We start from the raw sequence: 18,843 nt of genomic DNA on the forward strand, positions 1-18,843 counted from the left end.
ACAACTTGAAATCAGCTTTAAATTCTTAAAAATGTTATATGGATAATTGCTTAGGGCAAAGGAAAATATCTTACAAATAATGGCATAAAAACCCCAACTGGCTTTGGGTCCGTTTACTTTAGAAAAATTGACGAACTGTCGAGTTGATTGCATTGAAGTTGAAGTTTCTGTCGTGTATTGACCGTTTCCACAGAATTGAATGAATTATTGAGTGAGGCTCGTTGGGAAATCAAAAGCAAAAGGGGGTAAATGTGGAGTTTATGGACACGAAGCCATAACAGCAATAAACTCGATAATTATACCATGGATTTTTCGTGGAATCAATTTCGAAGTGGCCAAGAATGGGGAAAATTAAAAACAATTACAAATTATCATATGCATTTTTAAGCATTTCCTATGGCCCTTCAATCAGTGAGAGCTGGTACGCTTTCATTTAGAGGCCCTCAATCGCGCATTCATTCCATCATTCATGCATTCATTTACTCAGTCAGTCAGTCATTCAGGCATATGATGATGCATTGAATGCAGGAAAAGGAGCAAAAACTCATTGAATGCCTGCTGTTCCCCATCTCCTTTCACTTTGACTTTGGCCCAGAGTTTTCCATATTTCCATTTCCACTCCCGCTTTTCCATTCCCATTCATCCGCACTCTGTGCATTCACAGGGAAATGAACATCAGCTGCAAACGGAGAGCGGGAATTATACAAAAACAAAGGGGAAAAAAAACTATGCTCGGCGAAGAGCATTGTTATAGAAACAAAAAGTAAAGAAAAGCGGCAAAGGAAAACGAGCACATGAGTAAAAATACAGCTAAAAAAAAGGAAATAAAAAGAAGAAAATGCAAGCGGATGAAACACTGAAATTAATTTCCGTTAATATGGTAGAGTGTTTGTGAGTGTCCTACAGTGCGTATGGGTAATTTGAGTGATTTTGTATGCGGGTGTTAGTGTGTGTGTGTGTGGGAGTGAAAAGCTTCAGTTGCGGAAGTAGAATTTTCTTAATTGCCATTTTAATTGCAGTCATCGAAATGAAGCACTGAGAGTGCTGAAATGCTGGCAAAATGGCCACATATTAATCCGAATCAAGTGGTGAGCTTTTGCAATTTTATTTTCTGCAGAAAATATGTACTTTGGTAAATGATTGAGGTTTTGATGTTTTCATAACTCACATTATTATCCTTCAAAAGCTTACCAAAAAATATACACCTAAAATAATATTAAAACTATTATTTATTTAAAAAATGTAAAGAAAATCGACTAAAGCAATTTCTCGGAAATAAATAAATAATAAATTAAAAAGAAATCGTCATTATCAACTAAAGTAAATTCAATGGAATAAATACTACTACGCTGCCGGCTAAATGAACTGAACTCAACCGAAATGGATTCTGACCAAGGGAACATTTTCACGTTACCACTTGCCCCACGGGAAACCCAAATTTATATTTAATTTGCAATTGTTTGCAGCGCAGCGCAGCAAACCAAAACCGAACCAAACCAAAAAAAGTACAAAAAATCTCGCATGTAAATTCAATTCGATTACCAAGTGGCATAGAAGTGAAATGCTTCATTCAGTGCTTTTTCCCCAGCGGCACGAGGGGGCAAATGGAAATATCAGACAATCCATTAGATGTGGCAGAACTTTATGCGTGGCTGATCAAAATGCTTCCCATCCCAACGTACCACTTAATATTCCATGGCAACGGACAGCGCAGAGGTAGTCAATATTCGACATTCACAATATTTCGCATGGCCATGGTCGTCACACAAAAAATACCCAAAAAAAAAGAAAACAAAAGATGAGATGAGATGCGAGCGAAACCAATTTGTGCTCATTGGGGAGCAAAATTCATGGCGCTTAGCATTTGAATTAGGGCGCCAGTGCGACGGAGGGGCGTGGCCCTGGGCGTACAACCGGATTTACGAAACAAAACAAAAAAAAAGAGAGAAGGAAAGCTAACAAACCAGAAAATCCGTGATTATTTATTAATTTGGCAAATTATTAATGCGACGCGCCATCGCAAATCTGCTTAGTTGAGTGTTAGTTCGATGGGCGGCCCTGTGGGTTGGGTTGTTGGTAGTTATACGTAAAAAGCAGGTGGAATTGGGGCGGGTAGCGTGGGTGACAGGTGCGGAGAGGGGGAGTCAGTTTGCATTTGCTACGTGCCCTCAGCCATTGTCTGTGTGCAACTCTGTGTGTGTGTGTGTGTGGATGGGAAGTCCCTAAAGTTGTCGCTAGTTTGTTGCATGCCAAATTTCAGTTTAGGTTGAAGTGCAATAAATTGTATTAAGAAACGGAGCTATGTATAAATTTTATATTCAATTCCTAAAAATTAAACATAAATCTACACAAAATGACTTAATATGAGCGCGCAAATACATATAATAGTTGCAATAGTTGCTTTAAAGTTTATAATTTCCAATCACTTGCAACCACTGTGCAATTTAGCAGCTTTCAAACTTGCCTTGGACGAATGCAGTTCGAAATAAACTTTTTTTATTTCGGAATTTTGGGTTGTGGGGGGGGGGAGTTCCCCCGTGGCCAGTGGGTGTGGCCCTTGAGGGCAGCATTTTCCCGCTGCAGTTTGCGACAAACTTTCCGTTGCAGTGATTTATCAAAAAGTTTGGGGCCAAACAAAATTTATTTACAGCAAACTCAAAAAAAAAAACAAAAAATTGAAAAGAATAAATGTAAAAAACACTATTAAAATTTATTTCGTAATAAATCGCAATACAAGTCGATTAGTGTGATTCCCCAGCGATCAAGAGATATTTGCAGTTGATGGATGCAAATGTAACTGAACCATTTCCAATGATTGAAATCCGTTTTTTAATTACTCTTTGAGCGAGCTGAAATTTATTTGCTAATTTATTTTAATTGCCAAACTAATTAATCAAACCGCTGAGTACTTAAGTGGGTGGCTCTCAGCCCATTAAAAAAAACACGCACGCAGGCAGGTGTAAATATTTATGTAAAAACTTGCCGTAATTAAGCAGACATCGATTCCCATTTTGCAGTGGCTCTTCATAAATACACATCCATACTTATGTGTGTGCATTTCGCATTTTAGCATAAATTCACATATGAACGAGTTTAAATACAAATACTAGATCTAGAATTTTACTAGGCAAATATAATTTCCATTTCCATGCATTTTGGAACAGAGAGCGAGTCAGAGAACTGCTACTAATGGCATTAATCTACATTTTTCACATAAATCAATAAACAGTCATTTGGGCAATTAAAGTGTTGCATGGCAACCCTGCTCGTTCGCCCCCCGCCTGCCACGCCCACTCATTGTTTTAGGCCCAGCAAAATGGCATAAATCAAACTTAACAGCTGCAAGCGATGGGCCCAAAGGATGAAGGACATGAAATGGGGAATTTTGTGGGGGGATAAGCAAATAGCCAAAACTAAAGTTTTACTCGACCAAAATGCTGTATATGTATATATTCCCCTGTGTGTGCGTTTAAATTGTTTGTTTGTTCATGTGTGTGTATGTGTGTATATGTGTTTAGTTAGCATTTACATCAAATTATTTTGTTTGTCAGGCTGTGGTGGCAACGCCTCCCCTTTGTCCTTTCGCTCCCTCTTGCTCCTGTGCGAATTGTTGTGGGCCAAGGATGAGGATATTTGTGTGTGCATTCTGCTGCACTTGCAGCTGAATAATTGTTTCATTCCAGCTGTTTTGTTTAATTTTCTATGCCCAGTATTGTGTAAACGCCAATACAAATTGCAGATTCCAAAGGGGCTGTGCATCAGTTTGATTAAAGCTAGCTAATGTATAGTATACTTCAAGTACCTATCCTTGAAATTTTTTTTAACACACTTTTTGTGGGTTTTTAACACATTTAAACAGCTAAAAGCTTTCTCAAATGAAAATTGATATGGCGCCTTGAGTTATTTGTTTCTAATGCAAGATTAAACTACAAAACTGAATTGTCTGTCGACCCAATTCCCACATCCCCTGGTCAGTAACTCTAATGCAAATTCGACTTGAACAAAATTTGCGAAACCATAAACTATAAACCTCGTATCTATCATCAAGAAAACTTTAGTTTGCAAACCCATCACTAGCCATTGAAGCTTCACCACCCCCCCATCTTTTCAATTCTCCGGCGACCACTTCCGGTTTTGTCAACTGCAAACTTTAACATTGCATTAAGACAATTGCTCTGGCAATGTATGCTCAAATATAAAACTAAAACTAAAACTATTTATGTATGTCCTGCCGTACATACATACATACATATATTGCCCGTCTCAAATCCCCCATGTTGGCTGCCCATAAATATATGTGGTAGTCGAAGGGGCACTACAACTACACTGTGTAGCAGTATAACCCCCTTCACATATATTGCCGGCAAACTTTTCAATTACGTTGGGGTAATTCTAAACTTTGCTGCTGCTGCTGGAAAAAGCAAAAAAAAATTCCAATAAGGAATACAAATCCCTGCGGCGCTTAAATCTATTTATGTCGCTGGTTCTGCTGGTTCTTCTATTTCCACAAATGCCGCCTGTGCCCCACAGTTGCCGTTGCTCGTTTGGGGTCAGCTCAAGTTGGGGTCAGTTTCGGTACAGTGAAAACTTGTGGCGTGTCCACTGAAGCGATGGAAGTTTGTGGCTGAAAGGAGTTTTTCTACACTTGCATCAGTCAAATGAAATTGTATAATCCCCGTGTGATAGTTCAGTTTTCTGGATTTGCCTTATTCTTAAAATTCAAAAGAAGTTTTTCAATGCCATTTTATTTCACAGCATTGCTTCCTATTAATCTGTTTTCCAGTGTATTCCCTTTATCCAGAACCTCCATAAAGGTCCGTGGGGTTTTGCTGCATTTCGCTTTTAATCTTGTTGCTGCGTTCATATTTTTTAATTGGCTGACCAACATTGAAGTATGCCTCCCGCACTTTTCATCTGGCTCTCACCGCGCCCCCGCCCCCGCCCGCTCCCACTTCCGTTTCCGCCTATTACTCCCAGGCAAAGTCCGTTAAGCGGATTTAAAATGCAATCTGCCAATCGCCGCCTATCCCCATCCCTCTCTCGCCCCGCTCCGTCCCGCTCGCACGCTTCTTTTGGGGTTTCTCTGTTTTTTATGGCTGCGTAAATTGAATTTCGACTGCAATGGATGCACAAATTAATTGCCGGCGTGTTAACCTCGAAATTTCTTGTACGCTCAGCTCCAAAAAACCAGCAGCGAATATCGCCCAGACTCCCACGCCGAAGGGAGATGGCACTAGTTGGGGGTGGTGTGGGAGTGAGACAGACAACATGGCGCTGCTGCAGTCGACGCTGACGGCGCTGCCGACGTCGTTGGGGCGGAATTTTTCGCCTGCAGCGCAGGCGTCATTTTTTTTTATAACTAAAGAGAAGTTGGCAGAGGAAATCTCTTAGATAAAAAGCGAAGAGAGTATTTAGTTTTAACCGATATAAGTCGTAATTTAATTAGGAATTTCTATATTAATTCAATTAAAGCCCACCACTTTCATTGCTTTCATTCGAGTTGCAAACTACACCGCTCATTACACTGTAAAATATTTGGAGCAAGTGCGTTATATTGGATTGGGAAGTTATCTCTAACTACTGTATGTTTGTTCCTTTAGAGTAATTTATTTAAGATTGGTGTGTGATCGACAAGGGATTTTCCATAGTAACAATGCAAATATACCAGTGCAAAACCACTTCGTTGTTCTTTCAAATTATCTTGATACTTGAAAAGGTCTAGGAAGGCAAAAAACTAATTATCGACCGACCGCTGTAGTTATTCTTCACTTATTCGCCTTTATTGGAGTGTCTTCGCTGCTGTTGTGGCTTTCTAGTGCGGCAACTTAATTAAGAATAAGCAAACGCCTTGAAAGCCAAAGAGGGGTGCACTTAAAAGGGGGGGCGGCAGGGTGGAAAAGAGGCAGCCCGCCACCCACCAGCTTCTCCAGCTGCCATAGTGACGCGCTTGGAATAACAAAAACGGAAATGAAAGTAATTTAAAGTGTTATTAAGTCGTGGGCTGTCCCTGTCAAAGTCCGTGGAAAAGCGCGGGGAAAGTGGGCACAAGTAGGGGAAAGCGAGGAAGCTGACTAAGGGTAGCTTGTAACGGAAGTGCCTCGTACGGATATGTGTGTGTGTGTATGGATGTGAGTTCGGTGTGTGGCAGTGTGTGTTTACGTGGTGTCTGTAAGTCATATGCAGTCATAACAAACTACAACAAGACATGGAAAAATCCACAGACAAACTTCACTTGCACAGCAAAATACTTACAAAGTTTCATATATCTTTCTTAATATATATTTATTTTCCTTTGAGCTGAGCACAAAACTGTGTGGGCAGAGTTGAGATATAATAAGACATTTTATTCTCTGAAGCCTTTAACCATATTAAGAGCCATAGTACTCTGAATTTGATGAAAATAATTCTGCTTAAAATACTCTTATTAATATACAATTATTAAAAAGAGTTAAACTTTCCTTGATATCTTTCCAAGTATCATACATTTTATTTCAAATGTGACTGCATTGAAAAAGTTTCCACATTGCATTTCCAGCATAATTCCATTCAATCTCTTTGGCCAATTTCCCCCATTCGTTCAAGTTATCTTTCATGTTTCTGCCTATATAATAAAGCACTTTAAGTGACGCAGCACGAGCAGTTTTGGTTCCATAGATGACACTAAAAGCCATGGCCCCATTCCCCCCAAACCTTAACCCCCAAAAGTGGAGCTCTCATAAAGTGCGTGCACGCACCGCATAAATAACCGAGCAGAAACTTTGAGTTTTACGCATATGAGGCCAAGTTTATGACTGTGTCGTATAACTTAAACTACGCAGAATTCAATTAACTCGAAGCGCCAGCTTGGTCCTGATTGTGGTGTCCTGAACTTGCTGCTTTGGTCCTGGCTCTGGTGTTTTTCTTCTTTTTTTTTAGCCTTGTTCCTGGACCAGGACCAACTGTTTCCCGACTGACATCTTAAGCTGCTTGTGTGTAAGTGTGTTTGGCTTAATGAGAGACGCATTTGCCTGTCAGATTGCTGTTGCTCGTCTTATTCTGATACTCAGACATATATGTACATTATGTACATACATATTTATTTTATTTTGCTTGCCTCTAAAACAAAGGAGAAGACCAACGCTTCGAGGACCAAAGTTTCCTACTCACACATGTTGCAGAAAGTTGTTAGCCGTGGGAGCAACAAACTTTAGTGACATCCCTCGTCTGCCAGACAGCCCCAAAAAGTATGCAGCACGCATTTTAAACGCTTTTAATTTACAGACTGCCGTTCATGTGTATGCGTATGTGTGAGTGAACATGTAACTCTTAAGGTCCTGGAATCCACGAGCTTAGTGGAGAAGTTCTGGTCTGAAACTCCTTGTCAGTCTTCAGTCGCCATGGAATTCGTTGCCCTTCGTTTTTTTTTTTGTCGTCGCCTTCCCCTTTTTGTCATTTGTCGTCTGTTTTTGGGTATTTGCATTTTTTGTCGTCTACCTTACATTTTTTTTTTTGGGGGGGAATTTTGTTTTGTGTCGTAATGCCGTGTATTTTGTTGTTGGTTTGATTGATGGCATTTGGCGCCATGCAGGGAAAATTTCTGCGTTTGTCATTTATAAATAGAAGAACAACAACGGCAGCGAAAGGAATATAATAAAACATTCCGCAATAGATTTCGTGAGGGGTCATATATTTGGCAGCGTGTGCACGGCATAATGTGACCCCCATGAACTCGAGTGATACGGTGAATTAATTCTTACTGACTATTTTCTGCTAGCTATCTCCTGACAATGTTTGTGTGTAATATAATATAATCGAATTTGCATTATATGCTAACTTTTGATCTCTGGAGATTTTAAAGCAGCTTTGAATATGCTGAGATAAATATTACTTGAAGAGATGGGGGGGAATCCCCGAAGCATACAAATCGTATAACATACTTATCAGCTGAATTTCTGCTTCGCAATAAAGTGTAATCAATTGCGTTCGGCAAGTCACAATCGATCTTTAGTTGTACAGCACACTAGCTTGCTCCATAGCAAAGCACCTAAATCCCCCAGAGCTATACACCCCCTTCCCCCCCACACCCCCTGGAACTTTGCGCTCCTTACAATCATTACAACACCCCCTAAGAATTGTCAACAAAGTAGCCATTTTGTATGCTCGGCCATGCCGCAATGTGTGCGCCACAATAATTAATTACAGCATTCTCTCGATGGCGGCGACAGCGTTGCCGTTTTGTCCTTGCCACCGTTGCTGAATCCGTTTCTGCCTCTTCTACTTCTACTTCCTCTCAGCCTTCTTGATTACTGGCCTTGTGGTTGTTGCCGCTACCGTAATTGTTGTATCCTTGACATTTCGAGGAACAAACGCTCGGTGCAAACATTTTCGCCACGCTCCTCTGCCTTCAACCGGAAGCGAAAAATTCTTTAGCATTTGAACCCAGCGAGTGGACGAAGAAAGAGAGGGAACATTTATTTCAAAAAAAATATTTCATTCGAGGTCGCCACAGAATTCTAAGTGCGATGTTCTTTGCTTGCAGCATACGTTCAAACATTCTTTTTAAGTTATTACCTAAATATATACGAGTATGTTCACTTCCCATAGTATTTTGGTTGAAAGGAAACTAGTTTTTCCTAATCAACATCAAAAATACAATTTTATGGAATGTTCTGGTGGCTTGGAGTTTCACTTGCAGACTGCTCTCAACCACTAAATGTACCCAATTACTCCAATTTTCCCCTACTTTTCGCATTTGTGTCTCTATGGTGTCTCTTTTATATCCTGCGGAACATTTCTTGTGGCTGGCAATGCGAATTTGATTTTGCTCATTTGGCCAAACTAATTTGTGCATTTGTCTCTGTTCTGTGCGTCTCTTTCTTCTCGTAAAATGCTCGTCTCTTTCTCACTTTGTTAATGCCCTGCAGCTGTTGCTGATTGGTTTTTATTTTATTATTTGACATATGTTTTGGGAATAGTTGTTTTTTGCTGCCTTTGTCGTGTTGTTAGCTAATGATAACGACTGTTTGGGGAGTAAAATGGCCAGGAGAGAGAAAATGAGAAATTTGGCAACTTTTTTGTTTGATTTGCATGTTTTTGGCAAGGAAATTGGGGTGGTGGCGAATCCAAGGGGAGCCCTAATTAGATTAAAATGTGTGACAAATGTGCGACTCGTTTATGAGGCCAGCTGTTAGTGACTAAGCCGGCTATGATGGATGCGTTTTAGATGGAAAATAGTACAGCTTACGGGCTGAAATGAAATAAAATACAATGAATGAGCAAGCACCCTATTAACGACTTTCAGTTCTTTCAGCTTCTCATCAATCTGGTAATTCAATGCTTGTATGGTTAAACCAGATAACCCCTTTTTCGTTCTTTTCATTTAAACAAAATATGTTCAATCAATCAATTGGGTATAGCACAACAAGCTAAACTTTAAAGCAATTTATTGTTATTTAAGTATATTCCCTCATAAAAATTTCAATGAAGCCGGGCACCTGTTAAACACAAAACAGCTGCTCCCCGAAGCCATTTTTCGCTATTTCCCAGAAAAATGCAGGGGAAGAGGAAAAACTTTTTACAGAATGTTAATTACGAGGAAACTCTGACGTAAATGCCACCCACGCAGAGAAAAAACCACACACACACACAAAGAACGTGGAGAAAGCAGAAGAAAGTGAAAGGCACCAAAGAACATGGCTAACGCCCTCTGGCGGCCAAGTGTCGAACGTTTATTAATTGACTGTCAGCTTCATATCCGTTCGAAAACAGAGAACTCGGTAGAAAAAAAAAGGAATTGATATTCCGATGACAGTTGGCATTGTCTGCGCCACTCATTTCGTTCGCTTAACCAAGCTCTCCCGGCCATTCTATTGGATTCCTTTGGGCGTGGGCTGCTGAAGCTCCATATTTTTTAGGGAGTTACGCCAGTTCCCCCCTCCCCCCCTTTTTTGTTAACCCCAAAACCACCCCTTCTTTCATGGTCGAATGCAGAGGCAAAGTCCTTTTCAATGACATTGTCATTGCCATCTCCATTCGATTTCGACTCGACTCGCCTCGACTCGACTCTACTCGTCCCGTCTCGTCTCGTTTCTCGTCCTTGTTGCTCAACAGGTTGTGTCCAGTTTCCTATCGCCCAGCCACCAAAGTACCACCCTACATAGTATGTATACATATATATATGTATGTACATATATATATGGTCACCCTATAACACCACCCACTCCCAGGAGAACTTTTTGCTGCCACACAGCCGGCTTTCAATCATGGCGGTCGGTTGGTCTCGGACACTTTTTGCCAACTTGGCTCTCAGTCAGCATCCGACATCGTTTCGAGCTGAATGTGCGTGCGCTAGAAACCAGGCAACAAAAACCATATTCACCACGTTCCATCGCTGTGTGCGTGTGCGTTCTCGTTTGTGTGTGTGTGCGCGAGTATCTGTGTGAGGGTGTGCAACAGCTGTTCAGGAAATCGGCCAAATAACAAATAAACTTGTCATCAGGCTGCCTGCAACCAAAAATTGAAGAAGAAAACGAAGTGTAAAGTACAAATTTTCGATTTCAGTTGACACTTGATTAAAAAAGTTGTGTAGTGTCGCCTTTTCGCCATCTTTTGTTAATATATTTTCCGGGTAAGTTTAGCAACGGGTCAACATATGGCCCAAGTGCCACGCCTACTTGTTTGGTTTTTGTTCTTGACTTCTTTTTTTTAACAGCCAGACGGCCATTAAATCGCCTCGCCGCCCACCCTTCCATTGTCAATATTGATTTTTGTGTGATTGTTATTTATTTTTCATCTTGCACAGACACTCCTTCGAAGGACTTTTCCTTGGCGTGTCTCTTGCCTGGCTTTTTCTTGCCTCGACAAGTAAATCTTTGATGTAATTTAAAGCTTCCCGGGCTGCTTTCTTCTGCCATATGTTAGCCATACATGTGTGGGATGTGAAAAAGTGAGCTCGAGTTCCCGAGTGCCTCATTCTCAGTACTACTTGTACCAGCTGTTTTCGCACAGGTGAAGGGTACAAATTGTTTGCACATCCTCAGACATTCAAAAGTGGGTTTAAAGGGGGAAAAAAGGGGGGTTATTGGAGGGAAAAGCCGGTCAGACTCAATCGAGAGATTAAATTGATTTACCTTGTTTGGATAATATTTATTTTCACTATGGTGATTGAAAGTGATTTATGTTTATTCTATTTACATTCACAGCAAGTGCTTATTGGCTTTAAGAAAGTCTCGAGCAAGTCAAGTTGTGCTAAAGCTAATAAAGATTTTCGTATTTGTGCCAGTGATTATAATATTTGTATTTTTCTTCTCTTTTCAGGTAAGTTTTCTAAACCAACCTGTGGACTATTATTGGGTAAGATTTTATACGTAAATAGCAGATAAAGAATGCAATAAAGAGTTGGCAAATAATAGCTTAAAAGCACATCAAAATCATTGATATCGAAACCATGCAAATTATATCTCAGATCTCATTGGAAATAACCAGAAATAAATTCATAAAAAACACATTCGATATCAAGTAATAACGATTGTTTGCCAGCTCTTATAAAATCCCCACATTTTAGTCCTGACTCAATCAACGTTGCTAAGGGCCCTAGACTTTTTATTTACCTTCTTTTCATTAGATGTTTTTTATGCCCTTTTTATGCAGCCCTTAACTTCTGGCCTCAAAAGTTAACGTCCATCAGAAAGTAAAAAAAAAACATTAAAAATTATATAAATATTTCTCGCAATTCCCTTTCGTTAAATCCTTCTGGTCCCAAAACATGCAAATAAACGCACAATATTTTCAATCAAGGAAAGGGAATCAGGAATGAAAGCCACAGCAAACAAAGTTCAAATTGTGGCAACAGTTGTGGCCAATACAATAACAATAAAAGAAAAAAATTGGGCAAAGGCAAAAATAAGAACATCCTAAGAAAATCAAGCGCTAACCCTAGTCAGCAAAAAACCAACGCCCAAGGCGGAAAAATTGCCTGGAGAAACTTTGTGTTGGAGGAAAGTAAAATCGAACAACAAAACTCAGGGAATTACTTCGAAAATAGTTGGCAAAAACAACAACAGCGAATAATGAGCATTGAGCGATAAAACTCGATGCATGAAAAAGTGGGGGCAAAGTGGGTGTGGCTGAACAAAAAACACGAGGCAAAATGCAAAAATGGCGAGCAGCAAACTCGAGTTCGAGGATAAATCGCAGATTGAAGTGGTTAAAGTACCAAGGGCTATTAGGTAGAAGACCAGGGGAAAGTCGGCAAATAACTAAGGGAGATCTTGAAGAAAGTTTTGGGGGTTAGATTTGCGAGACAAAAAGGGTTGGGGAGACGGCAAATTTGGTGGCGATGGCGACAGCTGAAATCAAAAGACAAAAACACGACAAGTTGTAACCGCAAAATGGGAAAGAAAATGGCTGTGCGCTGAAATCTCCTCCCCTTTTCTTTGAAGTTCCTTAACAGAGGCGACAGATTTGTAAGGACAATAGATTTTGTAAACTTAAGATAGTTTGGTTATTTTCATAATAAAATTATTAGTAGTAATTCATATGGATACTTAAGCCAAATCCTATTTACACCATTAAAATATGTTATGAATTCAGGTAGAAAACGCAACTGAATAGTTTCGAAGTCATTTTGCAAACCATTGTACATTTGCAGACCGATTAGCCGCAGGACTCATTTTGCTGCAGTGGCAAACATGAAATTAATTATCATCATAAAATTATGCACAGGATAATGGCCACGCACACCAGCAGTTAGACCTGCCCCCATTCAACTCACACCCTCCGCGTGGCCAAACCCCCCCGCAAAGCTTACCAGAATAGTTGAGAGAAAATTATTCGAGAAAAGTTTCCCTTGGAGTGCGTAATAAATGTTTACGCAAATTGGGCAACAGCCGTAGAGGAAAGGGGGATTTCCAGTATGTGTTTGTGTCGCGGGGATACTGGCTTTTGGGTGAGAGAGGGAGGGGCTGAAGTGCCTGCCCCAAAGTGTGGCAACATCAAGCTCCTCTTTTTCGAACAGTTAACTAGACAAAATAATAGTTGATAATAATAGTTGCAAGGAGTTTGCCAGCAAAAGTGCAATGGTGAGAAAAAGAACAGTGGGCGTTGTGTGTGCCGGGAAAAACTTTTTCCAAACGCACCAGGAGAACCCTTGAAATGTCAAGGGAAAACTGCGATGGAAACACTTCAACTTTAACTTCAACAGAGGAGCAAATGAGAATGGGGACTGCACGTGAAGTCAGAGAAAGAGTGATAATAATTTATGTTGAACTGGCAAAAAACAGAACAGAAATGTTAAGTAAGCCAAAGAGCTCTCTATTCTTAACTAATTTGGCAAATTACACCATTCATTTAAGCAATTTCTGAAAATGCGAAGTAATCTCTTTGGTGTATGAGTACATAAAAATCATGTTTTACCGCTGCCTGAAAAGGTTTGTAGTACCAAATTTCAATTGGGTTTTGATCAAATAGTAAAACTTGTACTTTTATATTTTAAATTTCATTGCAAACTTATAGAAAGTAATTCTACTAACTTTGCCAGCCCCGACTTTCGTAATTAGCACTTTTTTTTTACATCTAATCAGCTTGTCAAACAGGAACTTTTCTTTCAAATTTCATGCCTTCTACGTAGCCTGTTTTTTCATCTCCTCTTTTTTCCCATCTATCGCTTCACTTCACAGCTTCATTAACTTTGGCTCTAATAATTCACACCTATGCCTCGTAACATCCTGCCCCGCAATTTCCCTCTTTCCCATCTGCTGCTTATTAAAACGTGGCCAAATGAAATTTTTGACTTTTTTATTGTTCTTTTTTGATAGTTTTTTTGGCATAGAAAAAACGAAAAAGCTGCCTGTTTTAATGTTATATCTATTTTAATTGCAAAATGCTCCCCAAACTTCGCGGTAATGGAGTTCTTCCTCCGGAGTTTGCTGGCGTTTTTTGGAATGGTTTTGGTGTCGACTCCTTGCCATAATTAAACTGCCATTTGGCACGTACGCGGACTTAATGATATTTACAGCAAAAACTCTGGAACACCAGCTACAGCGAAAATAGCTGAAAAAAGTAGGAGCCAAGAGCAAGGACATGGCAAAAAAAAGCGGCTGACACGTCGCGAGTCCTGAACCTCCAGTCTGTCACTTCTGGATTCCTGTGCAGTTCCTCCTTCTTCTCCAGTCCATGTCCTTTTGCCGCCTTCTTTTGGTTGTTCCCTCTTCTGTCTACCATTAGCTGTGTTTCCAAAACATATTTTGGTACCCTCTCTTTGGGGAAAACTTTTTGGAAGCATACTTCTTCAAAACTCCAAAAAAAAAACGGCATTTTTAATCTACTGATATTCTAAAAATTGGTGCTTTAGTTGATGATTAATAAACTATTTATTTTAAACCGTTTTAATATGAAATATTTTACGAGTATTTAGAAAGTGTCTTTAGTTTTCTTCGATTTAACTTTACTATCGTTTTCCATCCATATCTTTATAGTTTAAGTTTTAGTTATTTAGGAACAATTTGCCTAGTCTGCGGCGCTTCCTCTTATTTCCGTTTCCGTTTTTAGTTCGTCAGCATACATACTGGAATGTGCGCTCTTCTGGTGTCTCACTCTGGCTTCAAACTCCTTAAACTTTCTACTCCTACAACTCTTTCTTCCTTGCTTTTTTTTGGCAATCTTCTTTTACTTCTTAATTCGTCGCAAATATTTTTGCACATAATATTCAAGTTGCGTGCTTGGGATAAACTTTTTTCATGCTATTCTTCACACAAACTTCACTCTTCTTTCTACCCATTCTTCAGACTCTGTCTTACTACCGCCATCTTCTTCTATTAATTTTTTTGGATTTCTCTCTTTTTGTTTAAACTCCTTAACTTAAAGTTCAAGTTTTTCGGAAGTTCTTCAAGTTTTGCGCCAGGTGTAAAAACAGCCTAGAGGTATGGGAGCAATAAAAAACAGAGGGGTATATGGAAGGGAAAATTTGGTGAGAAAGAGGCGGCCTAAGGAACTTTAGACCACGCTTGGTTGCATTTCCACGCACACACTTGCAAAACAACACATGTGAGGCAACCCCAGACAGAGTTGCCAACTTTTGCGGAGGGTTTTCCTTGGGTCCTGCGGCTTTTTTGGTGGGGATAAAGTGGGGGAAGTGGTTCGAGATGGAAGGGAGCAAGAGGACTTACTGCGGTTTGCGCTCTCAACTGAACACGATTTTTGAATTAATGCATAAAATGCAAGTTCTTCCTGCACTCCTTTCTCCCCAATTTCTTCTACTACTTCCGGTTTTGTCTTCTTCTTTTTCCTCTTCTTGCCGGCAGGACATCCTTTTTGTTAGTGTTTGTAACATTTTCAGTGTTTCAGGCCAAATTGAAGTTTAATGTCTGGTACTTTATTGTTTTTTTGAAGTGCGGTAAGTGGTTGAAGTTGTTTTGCAGAGCGAGTTTCTTAAAATGGTTATTGTATCTTATTGTAGCACTTATAAATTTATTAAATTTTTAAAATAAATGGGCAACTGCCTTGAAATGTTGGTTTTAAAAGAAAATTTCCTAGCCTGAATACTTAGCCTTCAGCTGCACATCTTCGCCATCTTGGAAATATCTTATTAAGCAGGTGTTGTTTTCCATTTAATTCCGTCACATACTCGTACATATATATCAATTTTGATCAACTTCACTGGCAATTTCCTTAGTCTTTCCACCAACGACGTTTTGCATTGGGGTGTGAAAATTTTCATATTTCTCAAGACGTTGTGTCTGCTTTTGATGCTTTTTAACCCGCTTCTGCTATATTTTTCATTCCACTTCAATTATCATTATAGTTCACAATCAGCTGCCAAACGCGTTTATACTTCAGCCACCCCCCGCCCCCCAATCATGCGTCTCGTTTTCAATTTTCTCAATTCCCCAATCGATGGCAGCTTTTCTCTCTTCCGCAGCCCGGGAAATTCAAAACAAGCTCGAACGCAGATGGAAAATAGTCGAGGAAACTCAAGAAACGTGAAATGAAGACATATTCAATTATGCCAGTTCCGGGGCCCCGAAAGGGGGAAAACCCCGCAAACTGGGGGCACGCTGGGTGGCTGGCCTGGGGCATAGGGGCATAGGGGCATAGGGGCATGGGGAGTGCCAAGAGAATTGGCAGCGGAGCACAGAGCGCACTTCATCAAACGAAGTGTCAACAAAGTTAAACGAGAAACTGCAGCGACAACAGCAGCAACAATGGTAATACCCATGGCACACGCAATCCTTCCCGGAATTCTTCCCACCTGCAGGCCCCCAAAATCAGCACCCTTCTGGTTTTCTGCTCCGGGTGTGCAACAAAACATAATTCCCAAACAAATATGAATGTCAAACGTGACTGAAATGCAAATGAAAAAGAAACAGAAAAAAAAACCCAAAAATGGGTGTATAGACGAGGAACTGGTAGGTTTGGCTATAATAAATTCTATGCTCTTTAACGCGGAGTGCAAGCTTATGCTATATTAGGAAAATATAGTACAGTATAATCATATAGTGAAGCATAAAAAACAACTAAAAATAATATAGTTAAGCTGCAGGAAATAAGTACAGAAGTAAAGTGCTTTCTATGTCGTTGTGATGTTGGACGTTTTTCCAGAACTTCTTCAAGTTTTAAGAAAATGATAGAGTGAAGTCAGAAACAAATATGATTTCCTGTTGAAATTTGTTGTATTGGAAATCGCATTGTTTATTTCTGGAGGTTTGTTTTTACCTTTTTTAGGCCCTGCATTGCATGCAACGTTGCGTTTTTTTGTCCACCTTGAAGAGTGACCAGCACCTCAGTAGCCTTCGTAGCTCACACCTTTTGCAGCATCTATTGTCGCAGTGATTTCAGTTATGCAACCGCACAGAATTTAGGGATTGAAATCTCTGTTGTGTTGCACCTTTCAAGGGGTCTCAACACATTGACCGTAAAAGTTTCCGAGTTGTTGGGCTTCATTAATATTCCATGACTTTTGCGTGGGACTCGTTTATTTTGCTATTCTCTTGTTTGCGTTTGCTTGGCGCTCCTCTTCGTTTCCTAGGCTTTTAGCAAAAAGTTTTTGGGGCTTTCTGATCTGTTTTTTTGGCAGCTTGTGTGCGCCATGAATTGTTAATATTTATGTGTGACACTATCAATCATCAATCTCTGTCCATGAATTTCCAGCCTGCTGCTGCCAGTGGCACAGCCTATCCATCAATATTTGCATTTCTATCTGAGTGGAATAGAGAACTTCAACGAAGTTTACACGTCTTGCTCTTTTTTTTTGTTTTGGATGCGAAATTGGACCAAGTTGTTCAACCCACTTCGAAAAGCCTTTGTTTGTGGTTTTTTTGTTTTGGGATTTTTGTGTTCAGAAGGTTTTGTGAGGGATTCTATCAGTTATTTTTTGACAAATTGTTGGATTTTTTTTTGCAAGGAGCTCGAGTTATAAATGAACTGAACACGATTTCTTGAAAGATGCCAATTACGTTAGAGCAAAGTCAAAAAGATTGTTAGCACTAGATGGATGGTTAGAATGTGATATGGAATAAATGGGTGTAGATAAAAGGGGGCAAACGATATTCATGTAAGGAAATATAATAAGCAATCTATATAAATTACAATAACACCATTTGTGGATATGCGTTTTCAACTTTAGTGGCAAATAATGCCACTCACCTGTAAGTTTCGCTGAAATCGCATTAAAAAAAGCCAATAATTTGTTGACTAACAAGGGTAAGTCTGCCAAAAGACGGCGCTCAAAGTTCAATTCGATTTAAAAACTTAGTGTCACTTAGAGCTTACTTGATTTGGGTGTGTTGAAAAGTTTTAGAACTCTTGGGATTCGAGTGATAATAATGTCACAGGCCCCGTGATCCCTTTGCTTCCAACCAATTGTTATCACCAATCGGCTCACCCTTTACTTATTCTGCTCTCTCTCTTTCTGTTTTTTGCAGGTAAGTTTCAAAAGAATTTTTATGAGGTAAACAAGAACAAAAAAAACGCCAAGAACGAGGTAAGTTGGGGGTTAAAAAAACCCAGTTGGGGATAGGCCGCCGCCACTTGTTCCCTTTTGTCCTGCTGCAATTTGCTGTTTAATTATTCAACGAGGATTTGTATCCTTTAACTATAGAGGGGACGCACTTCTACTCCCTCGCTTCCCTTTTGCAAAGCCAAAAGTTAAAGTCCCGCCCCCTGAAAAAAGGCGGGCCGCAAGGGGGCAGACAAAGCTCAAATCACTTTGTTTGCCCTGCACTTAGGCCACGCTGCCACACGGCTATAATCGGCTCAAAGTTAACTAACACAAAAAAAAAAAAAGAGGAAAAAAGCGAGACGAGAATGGGAGGAAAATGCTTCCGCTCAGTGTTTCCCACCCACTTGTCGCACATTTTAATTGGCAATTTGGTGGAGGCTGTCAGCAGGAGACAAAGGGGGGGCGGTCTCGGCTGGCAGGATCAGTGGAAGGACTCCGAGAAGGAGCAGCAGCAGCAGCAGCAGGAGAAGCAGGAGGAGCAGGAGTAGCAGCTCCTGTGTAACACAATAAGCCGCGACATGTCCCAGAACCTCCAACCCACGTCATGTGAGCATAAACAAACAGTTTACGCCCCACCACCCAACAGTTTTCCATCCTGAAACCACCCACCACGCACGCTGGTATAGCGAAAATTGACACTTTTAACAAGTCGAAGGAAAAAAAATAAAAAAAAAACGTCGCCTGTCGAGAGTTTAACCCGAAAAAGGCAGCAAAAAATCGGCAAGGAAATGGGGAGGAAAGCTCCAAAAATGGCAGGACGAGAAATGGCGCGGGCGGAAAACAACCAACCAAACCAACCAGTCGGGAAGATGAAAGTTAAGTGACAGCGGGGTAGCTGGAAGAAGAAAAGTGGGCGGAAGGCGCCTGAT

The 18,843-nt window shown here is 40.2% G+C and overlaps 1 protein-coding gene across 15 annotated transcripts in view; it reads left to right on the forward strand.

Annotated features, from left to right (window-relative positions):
• LOC122617824 (protein alan shepard) overlaps positions 1–18,843 on the forward strand; it is a 121,969-nt gene that overhangs the window by 67,363 nt on the left and 35,763 nt on the right. For 12 of the 15 annotated variants that reach the window (XM_043793828.1, XM_043793829.1, XM_043793815.1 and 9 more), the window contains one exon: positions 11,296–11,331. The exons of the other annotated variants lie outside the window; for them this stretch is intronic. In XM_043793828.1, coding sequence (XP_043649763.1) covers positions 11,296–11,331 — 36 coding nt within the window. The remainder of the gene's footprint in view (positions 1–11,295; positions 11,332–18,843) is intronic. 15 annotated transcript variants of the gene reach the window in all.

The sequence above is a fragment of the Drosophila teissieri genome, chromosome 3L (genome assembly GCF_016746235.2).
Source record: "Drosophila teissieri strain GT53w chromosome 3L, Prin_Dtei_1.1, whole genome shotgun sequence".
NCBI lineage: Eukaryota > Metazoa > Arthropoda > Insecta > Diptera > Drosophilidae > Drosophila > Drosophila teissieri.